Genomic DNA, 16,475 nt, shown 5'->3' with positions numbered 1-16,475 from the left:
CACCCGGCCCCACCCAACTCCTCCACCTCACACACTGCACCCCCCCAAGCAGCCGCCCGCCCGGCAGCACAGCGCCCCTCCAGCAGACTGGACACCAGAGGCAGACGCATGGAAGTAGCCCTTCTCATCGACTCCAACGGGAGGTACATCGATGAGCACAGGCTCTTCCCGGGATTACAAACAGCAAAGCTCTGGTGTCCGACGACAGAGAAGGCCCTGCAGCTGCTGTCCAGGTCGGTACTGGGAGCCCCTCAGCACATCATCATCCACACCGGCACCAACGACCTGAGGACCCAGAGGGAGCAGGTGGCCCAGTCCATCAGGAGAGTGGCAGAGAGGGCCATACAGGAGTTCCCTCGCGCCCGAATTGTCATCTCCACCCTGCTGCCGAGACAGGACGAGCAGCACCACACCATCCAGAGAATCAACGCCGAGATCTCACGGTGCTGCGCCCTGCTCCCAAACGTCTACCTGGCCCATCACTCCACCCTTGGACCACAGCACCTACACGACCATAAACACCTCAAAAAACAGACCATTGGACTTTTCACAAAAACTCTGAAAGACACCACACTGGGCAGACACCCGAACAGCACCCCAGAGAGAAACAGGAGGACTACCAGAGGAACGCCCCAGCACCCACACCCCCAACCCAGACCAGCTCAACCCACAAAGAACAGAACCAGCACCACCCTACAGCCCTCCAACCCAGACCAACGACCTAATAGGATCAGAACCAGCGCCCCACCCCACGCCCCTCACCCAGACCAGCAGCTGAACCGGACCAGAACCACAACCCCTCCCCACCCAGCACAACTACAGAGCCGGACCGAGCCCCTCCTGCACAGCTACGCCGCAGCCCTGGCCAGACCAGCAGTCCCGAGCGGTTTGGAGCTGGGAGAAATCCGGCAGCTCCTGAACCTCATCTGCACCCGGCTTATGAGCTGAACTTCCACCACCCACAGCGACAGACAAAAACCCAGCACAATACTTGTTTCTGTCGATGATGTAAATGTCCAACACAAATTTGATACAGTTCCAGAAAACAATAACAACTTGCAAAGATAATTCAAACGATAACAATGAGATCTCTAAAGATAAGTATGTGGAACATTCAGGGTCTGGGCTCGTCAGCATTTGGGCTGAAGAGCACTGATCCTGAATTTATCAAGGATGTAAAGGAGACAGACATCATGATCCTACAGGAGACATGGTGTCGGGGAGACTTGGCTACCCACTGTCCCCCAGGCTACAAGGAGATCATGGTGCCCTCTGTCAAAAAACCCCAAATCACCCGGGGCAGAGACTCTGGGGGGATCATTGTGTGGTACAGAGCGGAGCTCAGTCACTCCATACAATTAGTAAAGAAAGAAGAGTCACGAGTTTGGCTTAAAATCAAAAGAAATACCATCTGTACAGAAAACGAGGTTTTCCTGTGTGCTGTCTACATCCCGCCCTCAGAATCCCCCTACTACAGTGAGGGAATTCTCCCCAGTCTCCACACGGAGATCGGTCACTTCCAGGGCCAGGGAAACGTGCTGCTCTGTGGTGACCTCAACGCACGAACAGGCACACTGGCAGACTTCACCAGCACACAGGGAAACACTCACATATTCGGACAATCCCCTCTGTACCACACACCGGTCACCTCACACAGGTGCAGCCATGACACCACGGTCAACAGCACCGGGCGCGAGCTGCTGCAGCTCTGTCAAGGGCTGGGCCTGTACATCGTCAACGGCAGGACTAGAGGGGACTCTCTAGGCAGGTTCACCTACAGCTCAGCTCTGGGTAGCAGTGTGGTGGACTACGCCATCACCGACCTGGACCCCTCCTGTATCAGTGCCTTCACTGTCAGGCCACAAACTCCCCTCTCCGACCACAGCCAGATCACACTCTACATGAAGAGAGCACACCAGTACAGAGACACACTGACACAGCCCAGCCAGCTGTATGACCTCAACCAGGCGTACAGATGGGACACAGACAGCCTGGACAGATACCAAACTGCACTGGGCGACGACGAAATTCAGACACTGATGGACACATTCCTAAACACTCCGTATCAAACCAACAAATTAGGCATCAACTTGGCCACACAAAAACTAAATCACCTATTCCACAAACTAGCATCAAAATCTAAGCTAAAAACAACTAAATCAAAAAACTACCAAAAAACAAAAGCCAAAGAAAAGTGGTTTGATACGGAGTGCAAAAACATCAGAAATGCACTACGAAAAGTCTCAAATGAAAAACACAGACAACCACACAACACAGATCTGCGAGACAGGTACTGTGACATGGTAAAACTTTACAAACACACGCTGAAAAAGAAAAGAAACACATACATAGACAAACAACTTGCAGAAATTGAGGAGTCACTAAATCAGAACTGTTTCTGGGAGAAGTGGAACAACTTAAACAAATCAAAACCAGAAGAATTGGCCATCCAAAATGGAACAATCTGGCAAACATACTTTGAAAATCTGTATGAAAAGCTCCCAAATACAAATCAATCAGACCAAAACACCATTTATGAAAAACTCAAAATTTTGGAATTGGCTATCAAAGACAACCAAAACCCCTTAGACTCCCCAATCACTGAGCAGGAGCTACTGGACAAACTCCAGGCCCTCAGACCACGCAAAGCCTGTGGCCATGATGGTGTCATAAATGAGATGCTGAGACACAGCAGCCCAAAGTTGCAACAAGCCCTGCTCAAACTCCTCAATCTCATCATGACAGCTGGATGTTTCCCCGAGGCCTGGAACCAAGGACTGATCACGCCCATCTATAAGAGTGGAGATAAACTCGATCCCAGCAACTACCGGGGCATCTGTGTGAACAGTAACCTGGGGAAGGTATTCTGCAGTATCCTAAGTACACGAATACTGGCCTTCCTTACCGAACACAATGTCCTGAGTAAAAGTCAGATTGGCTTCTTGCCAGATCACCGCACATCTGATCACATTTACACCCTGCACACACTGATAGACAAACACGTCCACCAAAAACACAAAGGAAAAATTTTTGCCTGCTTTGTCGATTTCAAAAAAGCATTTGACTCGATTTGGCATGAGAGATTGTTTTATAAACTACTCCAAAGCGGCATAGGGGGCAAAGTGTACGACATAATTAAATCAATGTATTCAGAGAGCAAATGTGCAGTGAAAATTGGAAACAAAAGGACTAAATTCTTCACCCAAGGCCGCGGGGTGAGACAGGGCTGCAGCCTGAGCCCAACACTGTTCAATATCTATATCAACGAATTAGCAGGAATGTTGGAGCAGTCTGCAGCTCCTGGTCTCACACTACACGACACAGAAATCAAGTTCCTGCTCTACGCAGATGACCTGGTCCTGCTGTCGCCCACAGAACAGGGGCTGCAGCAGAGCCTGGCACTGCTGGAGCAGTACTGTCAGACCTGGGCACTGACAGTCAATCTGGACAAGACCAGAGTTATGGTTTTCCAGAAGAAAGCCAGACCTCAGGGAAACAGGTACAAATTCACACTGAACAACAACACACTGGAGCACACATCCAGCTACACATATCTCGGTCTCACCATCAGCTCTTCCGGGAGTTTTGACCTGGCAGTGAAGGCACTGAGGGAGAAGGCACTCAGGGCTTTCTACGCAATAAGAAAGAGGCTCTTCAACATCAACCCACCAACAAGAATCTGGCTCCAAATACTTGAAAGTGTAATCCAACCCATTGCCCTATACGGCAGTGAAGTGTGGGGTCCCCTCACAGACCAGGATTACACCCAATGGGACAAACACCCCACAGAAACTCTGCACATGGAGATCTGTAGAAACATCCTCCGTGTGCAGAGAAGAACTCCTAACAACGGGTGCAGGGCCGAATTAGGCCAGTACCCACTATTGATAAACATACAGAAAAGAATATTCAAGTATTGGCTACACCTAAAAAACAGTGACCAAAATTCCTACCACCACAAAGCCCTGCTGAGCCAAGAGCTGAGCCCAGAACAGAGCCCCCTGAGCCAGCTGGTCCTGAGGCTCACCGACCTGAGCCACACCGACACTAACCAGCCTCAGGACAGCACTGCTAGAGCACCACAACCCAGACTCAACCACATCACAGCACAGATCAAACAGCAATATCTCACACACTGGGACACACACACACAGACACAACATAAACTGGAATGTTACAGAACCTTAAACAGACAATACACACTAGCTGAATATTTGACCAAAATAAAACATAACAAACAGAAACAGACCCTGACGAAGTACAGGCTCAGTGACCACAGCCTGGCCATAGAAACTGGGCGACACAGGCAGACCTGGCTGCCCAGAGAGGACAGGCTGTGCTCCCACTGCCAGCGGGGAGAAATAGAGACAGAGGTGCACTTCCTACTGCACTGTGACAGATACTCTGGGATTAGAGAAACATTCTTCCCTAAATTCAGAAATCTAATCCCAGAGTTCCCACACCTGCCAGAATCACAATGGGTCCCAATCCTACTGGGAGAGGGAGGAGGGAACTCAGTTGAACTGGCAGCCCAGTATGTGATCTCCTGTCACAGCCTGAGGAACAGTGAGTCTGTCTCCCAATAATGCTCCAGCCGCCTACAGAATATGTCAATATTGTATAATATGTCTTTGTTGTAAATGTCTGTAATATGTCTGTAGATTTTATTTTACTTCTATTTTTGTTTTGTTTCATGTAAATATCATTACTTTCATTTGCTTTGGCAACACTGATTGTACCCATCGGTCATGCTAATAAAGCACCTTGAATTGAATTGAATTGAATTGAGAGGAGGGTGCTGGCGGGTGAGAGAGAGGAGGGGGAGAGAGAGAGAGAGGAGAGAGAGGAGGGGGAGAGAGAGGAGGATGCTGGCGGGTGAGAGAGAGGAGGGGGAGAGAGAGAGAGAGGAGAGAGAGGAGGGGGAGAGAGAGGAGGATGCTGGCGGGGGAGAGAGAGGAGGGTGCTGGCGGGTGAGAGAGAGAGGAGGGGGAGAGAGAGGAGGGTGCTGGCGGGTGAGAGAGAGGAGGGTGAGAGAGAGAGGAGGGGGAGAGAGAGGAGGGGGAGAGAGAGGAGGGTGCTGGCGGGTGAGAGAGAGGAGGGTGAGAGAGAGAGGAGGGGGAGAGAGAGAGGAGGGGGAGAGAGAGGAGGGTGCTGGCGGGTGAGAGAGAGGAGGGTGAGAGAGAGAGGAGGGTGAGAGAGAGAGGAGGGGGAGAGAGAGGAGGGTGAGAGAGAGAGGAGGGGGAGAGAGAGGAGGGTGCTGGCGGGTGAGAGAGAGAGGAGGGTGAGAGAGAGGAGGGGGAGAGAGAGGAGGGTGAGAGAGAGAGGAGGGTGCTGGCGGGTGAGAGAGAGGAGGGTGCTGGCGGGTGAGAGAGAGGAGGGTGAGAGAGAGAGGAGGGGGAGAGAGAGGAGGGTGAGAGAGAGAGGAGGGTGCTGGCGGGTGAGGCCATTAGACACTTCTTCTTCTGCTTCTTCTGAGCCTGAGACAAGAAGTGTGAGACAGCAGAGTCCCCCCCTGAGTCCTGGGGCTCTGCCCTCTGCCCTCTGCCCTCTGCCCTGGCTGCTGTCATGGCTCCGCCCACCCCACCCCCCCATGTAGTTCTGTGGGCCGTCCAGCAGAGGGCGGCAGAGAGCGAGGCTCCGGGGCAGAACAGCAGGACTGGTGGGGGTTTGAGATGTTGCCCTCTGTCACTTATTCACTTGAATAAGAAGAAGAGGAGAAGAGAATGAGGGAATTTCTTACCCTTGTATAGCGCTTTTCTGGACCCTCCACCCAGAGCTCTTCCCAGGTCAGGGGGAATCCCACTACCCCCACCAGTGTGCAGCCCCACCTGGATGATGCTCCAGTCCTCTCTCACACACCAGCTCTCAGTGGGGAGGAGAGCAGAGGGATGGAGCCAGTTCAGGGAGGGGGGTTATTAGGAGGCCATGAGGGGTAGATGTGGCCTGAATCTCTCCTCTGCGTGCGTCTGTCGCTGTCGTTGGCTCTGTGCAGGAGGAGTCTGGAGAGTCTGAGGAGTTAAAACACACTCTGTGCAAATGGACAGGACACAGGCTCCATGGATGCACAGTATTTCCATCTGTTTAAACACACATCAATACCTCAATACACAACTTCACAAATTACTATCTCTACACACAATCACACACACCTGTTAATTCTTAAATACACAACTAACGCATTAATATCTCAATAAGTACAAGTACACACACATTAATACCTCAATATACCACTCCACACATTAATATTACCATATACAACTTCACAACATCTCTACGTGTTAATTCTTAAATACACAACTAACGCATTAATATCTCAATAAGTACATGTACACACATATGAATACCTCTATACACAACTACACATTTATATCTCTATACACAATTACACACGTTAATTCTTAAATACACAACTACACACACATTAATATCTCAATACACAACTTCACACGTTAATCTCTATACACAACTACACACTCATTAATACCTCAATACACAACTTCACACACATTAATACCTCAAAATACAACTTTTATATCTCTATACACAACTACACAGTCATTAATTCTTAAATACACAACTACACACACATTAATACCTCATTAAACATCTCCATACACATTGATTCTAAACTACACACAAATTCTTAAATATGCAAATATATTAATGCCTCAATACACAAAGACACAATCTGCTCTGCTGATTACTCAGATGATAGCCACAGCCACACACACACACACACACACACACACACACACAGTAACACCCTAACCCTGAGAGTGAGTGTGGATATCTAACTGAGACACACACACAATAACACAATGGTATAGATATAAGATAAAAGTACACACTATGACACACACTCAGATCAAAACACACTCTAGCACAGACATTGACACACAGTAGCACCGACACAGACACACACACTGTGACAAACTGATACAATCACACTCGCATACTGCAGCACAGATACAATCACAGTTTGTGACACACACAAGGTGTGGTTGTGGTTGTATGCTTCTATCTGTCTCCCACTCTAGTGTAAATTAATGTGTGTGTAGTTGTGAATTTATGAATTAATTCAGGTGTGAATTCACCTTATGTGGGTTCAACACAGACCTGAAACTCAAGTTTCTCATTTTCAGATTAGAAAAGAAATCTTCGGTTTCACAAAGCAAACTTGTTTACCTTTTCCCTCCTCCTCTCTCTCCTCCCTGTCTCCTGATTCCAGGGGAGAGGTCAGAGCCCGTCTGCTTTCATACCTGAGAGCACGCAGAGGCAGGTAGGAGCTCGGGGTGTAGCTGCTGTATTACTCTTGCTGTGTGTTTGTGTCTATGCTGTTCTGTGTGTTTGTACTCTGTATCTTCTGCAAAGGTGTGGGTCTGTACAGGTGTGTGTGTGTTCTGTAGAGGTGCTGTATATGTCTGTACAGGTGTGTGTGTGTTCTGTAGAGGTGCTGTATATGTCTGTACAGGTGTGTGTGTGTGTTCTGTAGAGGTGCTGTATATGTCTGTACAGGTGTGTGTGTGTTCTGTAGAGGTGCTGTATATGTCTGTACAGGTGTGTGTGTGTGTTCTGTAGAGGTCCTGTATATGTCTGTACAGGTGTGTGTGTTCTGTAGAGGTGCTGTATATGTCTGTACAGGTGTGTGTGTGTTCTGTAGAGGTGCTGTATATGTCTGTACAGGTGTGTGTGTGTGTTCTGTAGAGGTCCTGTATATGTCTGTACAGGTGTGTGTGTTCTGTAGAGGTGCTGTATATGTCTGTACAGGTGTGTGTGTTCTGTAGAGGTCCTGTATATGTCTGTACAGGTGTGTGTGTTCTGTAGAGGTGCTGTATATGTCTGTACAGGTGTGTGTGTTCTGTAGAGGTGCTGTATATGTCTGTACAGGTGTGTGTGTGTTCTGTAGAGGTGCTGTATATGTCTGTACAGGTGTGTGTGTTCTGTAGAGGTCCTGTATATGTCTGTACAGGTGTGTGTGTTCTGTAGAGGTGCTGTATATGTCTGTACAGGTGTGTGTGTGTTCTGTAGAGGTGCTGTATATGTCTGTACAGGTGTGTGTGTTCTGTAGAGGTGCTGTATATGTCTGTACAGGTGTGTGTGTGTTCTGTAGAGGTGCTGTATATGTCTGTACAGGTGTGTGTGTTCTGTAGAGGTGCTGTATATGTCTGTACAGGTGTGTGTGTGTTCTGTAGAGGTGCTGTATATGTCTGTACAGGTGTGTGTGTGTTCTGTAGAGGTGCTGTATATGTCTGTACAGGTGTGTGTGTGTTCTGTAGAGGTGCTGTATATGTCTGTACAGGTGTGTGTGTTCTGTAGAGGTGCTGTATATGTCTGTACAGGTGTGTGTGTGTTCTGTAGAGGTGCTGTATATGTCTGTACAGGTGTATGTGTTCTGTAGAGGTGCTGTATATGTCTGTACAGGTGTGTGTGTTCTGTAGAGGTCCTGTATATGTCTGTACAGGTGTGTGTGTGTTCTGTAGAGGTCCTGTATATGTCTGTACAGGTGTGTGTGTGTTCTGTAGAGGTGCTGTATATGTCTGTACAGGTGTGTGTGTGTTCTGTAGAGGTGCTGTACACACACCAGGGTGCCCTCACGATCGAGACTACATAGGCAGGAGTTCTGCGTCCCTCACCGGTTCCCAGTTACAGGCCTGTCCAGTTTACCGGTGCTGGCTCGTGTTCTCCAGATGCAGACGGCCAGAGAGGCCTCCTGACCGGCCAGTCAATCTGGACCGTCCAGCAGGGAATCCAGGGGGACAGCCGCCAATGGAGTTCGCAAGCGGGCTTGTGTACCTGCCACCCGCGGGCACCGAGACCCAGGACGCGGGTCCGCGCGTCTTCAAGCGGTCCGGTGAGCACCCAGCGATCCGGCGAGCTCGTGCCGGCCTCTCCTCGCACACACCCCTGGGCTGACCGGCCCCACAGGTTTGGCAGAGTGCTGACGGTAAACAAAACAAGAAGAACTGTCAGAATGTGACTCTGGCCCTCAGGGTACTGACTGTAACCTCCACCCAGGAGCACCCATCTGTACTCTCTCTCTGTGAGTGTTTCTACCTGTCACTCCTACAGCGTCTGTATGAACCCCTCTCTCTCTCAGTGCAGTGTTAATGTACTGGAGTGTCCAGTCAGTGTGTCTGTATTAACCCCTCTCTCTCTCTCAGTGCAGTGTTAATGTACTGGAGTGTCCAGTCAGTGTGTCTGTATGACCCCTCTCTCTCTCAGTGCAGTGTTAATGTACTGGAGTGTCCAGTCAGTGTGTCTGTATGAACCCCTCTCTCTCTCAGTGCAGTGTTAATGTACTGGAGTGTGCAGTCAGTGTGTGTGTATTAACCCCTCTCTCTCTCAGTGCAGTGTTAATGTACTGGAGTGTCCAGTCAGTGTGTCTGTATGAACCCCTCTCTCTCTCAGTGCAGTGTTAATGTACTGGAGTGTCCAGTCAGTGTGTCTGTATGAACCCCTCTCTCTCTCAGTGCAGTGTTAATGTACTGGAGTGTCCAGTCAGTGTGTGTGTATTAACCCCCCTCTCTCTCTCAGTGCAGTGTTAATGTACTGGAGTGTCCAGTCAGTGTGTCTGTATTAACCCCTCTCTCTCTCAGTGCAGTGTTAATGTACTGGAGTGTCCAGTCAGTGTGTCAGTATTAACCCCTCTCTCTCTCAGTGCAGTGTTAATGTACTGGAGTGTCCAGTCAGTGTGTCTGTATTAACCCCCCTCTCTCTCAGTGCCGTGTTAATGTACTGGAGTGTCCAGTCAGTGTGTCTGTATGAACCCCTCTCTCTCTCAGTGCAGTGTTAATGTACTGGAGTGTCCAGTCAGTGTGTCTGTATTAACCCCTCTCTCTCTCAGTGCAGTGTTAATGTACTGGAGTGTCCAGTCAGTGTGTCTGTATGAACCCCTCTCTCTCTCAGTGCAGTGTTAATGTACTGGAGTGTCCAGTCAGTGTGTCTGTATTAACCCCTCTCTTTGTGCCTGTCTTTATAAAGCCCTGCTCCCCCCACTACGTCCACTGAGGCCTGGTCAACCCCACAGAGCTCCTCAGCCAAGCAAGACACCAGATGAGCGTCCATCTAGGCTGCTGCCTACTGACCTGACCCCAGCAGTGAGCATCCTGACCGAGGAGGATGCATATGAGGAGATAAAGTGTGACCTTCCTTGCCATGCAAACAGGACCCCAGCAGTGAGCTCACAGCCTCCTGATCGGAACTCCAACCAAGTGAGAAAAGGTAAGAGAGACAGGTTAAGAACACACACACACTTGTACAGGTCTGTGTGTGTGTGTGTTAAGTAGAGGTGCTGTATACAGTGTGTCTGTACAACTGTTCTGTAGAGGTACTGTATATGTTATATGTCTATACAGAGGATAATACAGTCACACTGACTGGACACTCCAGTACATTAACACTGCACTGAGAGAGAGGGGGGTTAATACAGACACACTGACTGGACACTCCAGTACATTAACACTGCACTGAGAGAGAGAGGGGTTAATACAGACACATTGACTGGACACTCCAGTACATTAACACTGCACTGAGAGAGAGAGGGGTTAATACAGACACACTGACTGGACACTCCAGTACATTAACACTGCACTGAGAGAGAGAGGGGTTAATACACACACACTGACTGGACACTCCAGTACATTAACACTGCACTGAGAGAGAGAGAGCGGTTAGTACACACACACTGACTGGACACTCCAGTACATTAACACTGCACTGAGAGAGAGAGGGGTTAATACACACACCCTGACTGGACACTCCAGTACATTAACACTGCACTGAGAGAGAGAGCGGTTAGTACAGTGGTTTCATCTCTGTGGTTTGGCTGTTTCCTTTTTCAGCTCTTCTTCCTCCAGCACTCAAAGCCCAGCTCCAGAGCCCCGCCCCTTCCCCTGCCAGGAAGCAGCCAATCGCGGGTTGCCACTCGACCTCCGACCCCGGAGCCCCACCCTCTTCCGCCCCTCCACCCCACCTGGACTACAGCGTCCCTCTGGACGGAGCAGCTGACCGGCCGCAGGGCTCTGACCAGGACACCGACGCTGCCTATTCCTACACAATCCCAGAAGGCACTGGGCGGGCCCTGCGCCGTCCCGAGACCCCTGCCCTCGGGGGTCTGAAACCGTCCGTCTCCACCACAGGTCTCTGCCGCCCCCTGTGTGTCTGGAGGAAGTACTTCCTCACTGTTGTCCTCCTCTGTCTGCTGTCACGGCTGTGTCTCTGTCCCTGTCTTCGCCGAGTGTGTCTTCACTGTTGTCCTCCTCTGTCTGCTGTCCACGTCTTCGCTGAGTGTGTCTTCACGCTGTTGTCCTCCTCTGTCTGCTGTCACGGCTGTGTCTCTGTCCATGTCTTCGCTGAGTGTGTCTTCACTGTTGTCCTCCTCTGTCTGTGTCGAGTGTGTCTTCACTGTTGTCCTCCTCTGTCTGCTGTCCATGCCTTCGCTGAGTGTGTCTTCACAGTGTTGTCCTCCTCTGTCTGCTGTCACGGCTGTGTCTCTGTCCACGTCTTCGCTGAGTGTGTCTTCACAGTGTTGTCCTCCTCTGTCTGCTGTCACGGCTGTGTCTCTGTCCCTGTCTTCGCTGAGTGTGTCTTCATGCTGTTGTCTTCCTCTGTGGTTTTCCAGGCTGCCTTCCTCCTCCTCCTCCTCCTCCCCCCCCCCTGCCTGCTCGCCCTTCATTCATGACCAGAATCCCACTGTATCTTCCGGTCCTGCCTGCACTTCCAGACAAAAACACCTCCGCAACAGCGTCCACAGGTAAGGAACATTGTGAGTCTGTATCTCTACTGCTCTGCACCCCCTGAGTCTGTATCTCTACTGCTCTGTACCCCCTGAGTCTGTATCTCTACTGCTCTGCACCCCCTGAGTCTGTATCTCTACACCCCCTGAGTCTGTATCTCTACTGCTCTGTACCCCCTGAGTCTGTATCTCTGTACTGCTCTGTACCCCCTGAGTCTGTATCTCTACTGCTCTGCACCCCCTGAGTCTGTATCTCTCTACTGCTCTGTACCCCCTGAGTCTGTATCTCTGTACTGCTCTGTACCCCCTGAGTCTGTATCTCTACTGCTCTGCACCCCCCGAGTCTGTATCTCTACTGCTCTGTACCTCCTGAGTCTGTATCTCTACTGCTCTGTACCCCCCGAGTCTGTATCTCTACTGCTCTGTACCCCCTGAGTCTGTATCTCTACTGCTCTGTACCTCCTGAGTCTGTATCTCTCTACTGCTCTGTACCCCCTGAGTCTGTATCTCTACTGCTCTGCACCCCCTGAGTCTGTATCTCTGTACTGCTCTGTACCCCCTGAGTCTGTATCTCTGTACTGCTCTGTACCCCCTGAGTCTGTATCTCTCTACTGCTCTGTACCCCTTGAGTCTGTATCTCTGTACTGCTCTGTACCCCCTGAGTCTGTGTCTCTGTACTGGCCTGTACCCCCTGAGTCTGTATCTCTCTACTGCTCTGTACCCCCTGAGTCTGTATCTCTGTACTGCTCTGCACCCCCTGAGTCTGTATCTCTACACTGCTCTGTACCCCCTGAGTCTGTATCTCTACTGCTCTGCACCCCCTGAGTCTGTATCTCTACTGCTCTGTACCCCCTGAGTCTGTATCTCTACTGCTCTGCACCCCCTGAGTCTGTATCTCTGTACTGCTCTGCACCCCCTGAGTCTGTGTCTCTGTACTGCTCTGCACCCCCTGAGTCTGTATCTCTACTGCTCTGCACCCCCTGAGTCTGTATCTCTGTACTGCTCTGTACCCCCTGAGTCTGTATCTCTGTACTGCTCTGCACCCCCTGAGTCTGTGTCTCTGTACTGCTCTGCACCCCCTGAGTCTGTATCTCTACTGCTCTGCACCCCCTGAGTCTGTATCTCTACTGCTCTGCACCCCCTGAGTCTGTATCTCTGTACTGCTCTGCACCCCCTGAGTCTGTGTCTCTGTACTGCTCTGCACCCCCTGAGTCTGTATCTCTACTGCTCTGTACCCCCTGAGTCTGTATCTCTGTACTGCTCTGTACCCCCTGAGTCTGTATCTCTCTACTGCTCTGTACCCCCTGAGTCTGTATCTCTCTACTGCTCTGTACCCCTTGAGTCTGTATCTCTGTACTGCTCTGTACCCCCTGAGTCTGTGTCTCTGTACTGGCCTGTACCCCCTAGTCTGTATCACTCTCCTGCCCTGTACCCCCTGAGTCTGTATCTCTCTACTGCTCTGTACCCCCTGAGTCTGTATCTCTGTACTGCTCTGTACCCCCTGAGTCTGTATCTCTGTACTGCTCTGCACCCCCTGAGTCTGTATCTCTACACTGCTCTGTACCCCCTGAGTCTGTATCTCTACTGCTCTGTACCCCCTGAGTCTGTATCTCTCTACTGCTCTGTACCCCCTGAGTCTGTATCTCTGTACTGCTCTGCACCCCCTGAGTCTGTATCTCTACTGCTCTGTACCCCCTGAGTCTGTATCTCTCTACTGCTCTGTACCCCCTGAGTCTGTATCTCTGTACTGCTCTGCACCCCCTGAGTCTGTATCTCTACTGCTCTGTACCCCCTGAGTCTGTATCTCTCTACTGCTCTGTACCCCCTGAGTCTGTATCTCTCTACTGCTCTGCACCCCCTGAGTCTGTATCTCTACACCCCCTGAGTCTGTATCTCTACTGCTCTGCACCCCCTGAGTCTGTATCTCTGTACTGCTCTGCACCCCCTGAGTCTGTGTCTCTGTACTGCTCTGCACCCCCTGAGTCTGTGTCTCTGTACTGCTCTGCACCCCCTGAGTCTGTATCTCTGTACTGCTCTGCACCCCCTGAGTCTGTATCTCTACTGCTCTGCACCCCCTGAGTCTGTATCTCTGTACTGCTCTGCACCCCCTGAGTCTGTATCTCTACTGCTCTGCACCCCCTGAGTCTGTATCTCTGTACTGCTCTGCACCCCCTGAGTCTGTATCTCTACTGCTCTGCACCCCCTGAGTCTGTATCTCTACTGCTCTGCACCCCCTGAGTCTGTATCTCTGTACTGCTCTGCACCCCCTGAGTCTGTGTCTCTGTACTGCTCTGCACCCCCTGAGTCTGTATCTCTACTGCTCTGTACCCCCTGAGTCTGTATCTCTGTACTGCTCTGTACCCCCTGAGTCTGTATCTCTACTGCTCTGTACCCCCTGAGTCTGTATCTCTACTGCTCTGCACCCCCTGAGTCTGTATCTCTGTACTGCTCTGCACCCCCTGAGTCTGTGTCTCTGTACTGCTCTGCACCCCCTGAGTCTGTATCTCTACTGCTCTGTACCCCCTGAGTCTGTATCTCTGTACTGCTCTGTACCCCCTGAGTCTGTATCTCTACTGCTCTGTACCCCCTGAGTCTGTATCTCTACTGCTCTGCACCCCCTGAGTCTGTATCTCTGTACTGCTCTGCACCCCCTGAGTCTGTGTCTCTGTACTGCTCTGCACCCCCTGAGTCTGTATCTCTACTGCTCTGTACCCCCTGAGTCTGTATCTCTGTACTGCTCTGTACCCCCTGAGTCTGTATCTCTGTACTGCTCTGTACCCCCTGAGTCTGTATCTCTACTGCTCTGTACCCCCTGAGTCTGTATCTCTGTACTGCTCTGTACCCCCTGAGTCTGTGTCTCTGTACTGGCCTGTACCCCCTAGTCTGTATCACTCTCCTGCCCTGTACCCCCTGAGTCTGTATCTCTCTACTGCTCTGTACCCCCTGAGTCTGTATCTCTGTACTGCTCTGTACCCCGTGAGTCTGTATCTCTGTACTGCTCTGTACCCCCTGAGTCTGTATCTCTGTACTGCTCTGCACCCCCTGAGTCTGTATCTCTACACTGCTCTGTACCCCCTGAGTCTGTATCTCTACTGCTCTGCACCCCCTGAGTCTGTATCTCTGTACTGCTCTGCACCCCCTGAGTCTGTATCTCTGTACTGCTCTGCACCCCCTGAGTCTGTATCTCTACTGCTCTGTACCCCCTAGTCTGTATCTCTACACCCCCTGAGTCTGTATCTCTACTGCTCTGCACCCCCTGAGTCTGTATCTCTACTGCTCTGTACCCCCTGAGTCTGTATCTCTACTGCCCTGTACCCCCTAGTCTGTATCTCTACTGCTCTGTACCTCCTGAGTCTGTATCTCTGTACTGCTCTGCACCCCCTGAGTCTGTGTCTCTGTACTGCTCTGCACCCCCTGAGTCTGTATCTCTACTGCTCTGTACCCCCTGAGTCTGTATCTCTACTGCCCTGTACCCCCTAGTCTGTATCCCTCTCCTGCCCTGTACCCCACTACCCCTGAGTCTTTCCTGTTCCTGCTCTGCTGCCTCTCTGGCCCCGTGTCTTTCCGCGCAGTCTTCCTGCTTCAGTGTGTTGAACGTGAGCGCCCCCCGTGTTTCACGGAGCAGGGCCCCCGGACAAGGAGCCGCTGCCTGGAAACCCGAACGTGATTCTGGTCAGCGTGGGCCGTCTGGTCGCCCAGGACGACGCCGACGATGATGGTGAGTGAGTGAATGAGTGAATGAATGAGTACTCGTGGTGCAGACCGCGTCCTGTCCTCTCCCTGTTCACTCATCCCCGGGATCCGGCCTCCACTGCGTCTGCCGCCTCCTCGCTCCCTCGGGAGTTTCAGAGAGGCTCTGGGCATCGTGCGGCAGAGGCGAGCTCTGTGCCGCCCCCTGCTGGGCCAGCGAGGAACTGCACGCTGGGAGACACGGTCGTCCACAGCCGGACCCGGGCGGCGGACTGCTGACGAGCCCGTCCCCTCTAGGCCCTGGGGTCCAGCCGATGGAGCTGATGCTGACTGGGGGGGGGTCCCCTCAGACCGTATTCGACGGGCGCGCCTTCCAGCCAGTCGCTGTCTGACGCCCCCCTACCCCCCCCCCCCCCCTCGTCTAACTGCAGTGCTGCCGGTCCCGGGAGAGCCCGCCTTCTGTGGGAGCTGTGGGGCGGCGTCGGAGGCCGGTTACTACGACAACACGGTAACCAAGGGGTCCGGCGGTCGGGAGCGAGGGGGGTGTGGCTGGCCCGGCCCGGCCCGGCCCGGCCCGGCCTGGCTGGGTCTCACTGTGGTGTCCCCGCGCGCAGGTCGCCCCCTGCTGCCCCTTCTGTGCGGCCTGGGACCCTGCCCGGCGCCCCGCCCCCTGTCTGCCTCGCCCCTGGGGGCCGGAGCACCGCCTCTACCTGCTGCCCCCCGGACCCCCGCCCCCCACCCGCCCGCTGGAACCCCTCGTCATCTTCTGTGTCGACGTGTCTGGGTCCATGAGCATCACCACAGAGGTCTGTGGGTCTGTGGGTCTGTGGGTCTGTGTGGTGTGTGTGTGTGTGTGTGTGTGTGTGTGTGCACATCTGTCTGTGTGGTGTGTGTGTGTCTGTGTGCACATCTGTCTGTGTGGTGTGTGTGTGTGCACATCTGTCTGTGTGTCTGTGCGCACATCTGTCTGTGTGGTGTGTGTGTCTGTGCGCACATCTGTCTGTGTGTCTGTGCGCACATCTGTCTGTGTGTGTGTGTGTGCACATCTGTC

General features: G+C 52.0%; 1 protein-coding gene across 1 annotated transcript in view; it reads left to right on the top strand.

Annotated features, from left to right (window-relative positions):
- Positions 1–5,925: 5,925 nt before the first annotated feature.
- Positions 5,926–16,475, top strand: part of LOC148829035 (uncharacterized) — a 28,707-nt gene continuing 18,157 nt past the window's right edge. The window contains exons 1-9 of the mRNA XM_088923572.1: positions 5,926–5,960; positions 7,229–7,279; positions 8,688–8,851; positions 9,982–10,221; positions 10,842–11,138; positions 11,621–11,752; positions 15,360–15,452; positions 15,856–15,932; positions 16,039–16,230. Coding sequence (XP_088779698.1) covers positions 5,926–5,960; positions 7,229–7,279; positions 8,688–8,851; positions 9,982–10,221; positions 10,842–11,138; positions 11,621–11,752; positions 15,360–15,452; positions 15,856–15,932; positions 16,039–16,230 — 1,281 coding nt within the window. The remainder of the gene's footprint in view (positions 5,961–7,228; positions 7,280–8,687; positions 8,852–9,981; positions 10,222–10,841; positions 11,139–11,620; positions 11,753–15,359; positions 15,453–15,855; positions 15,933–16,038; positions 16,231–16,475) is intronic.

This window comes from Atractosteus spatula, chromosome 8 (assembly GCF_055471065.1).
Source record: "Atractosteus spatula isolate fAtrSpa1 chromosome 8, fAtrSpa1.hap1, whole genome shotgun sequence".
NCBI lineage: Eukaryota > Metazoa > Chordata > Actinopteri > Semionotiformes > Lepisosteidae > Atractosteus > Atractosteus spatula.
The sequence above is the reverse complement of the archived record's forward strand: the minus strand, read 5'-3'. Positions and strand labels throughout refer to the sequence as shown.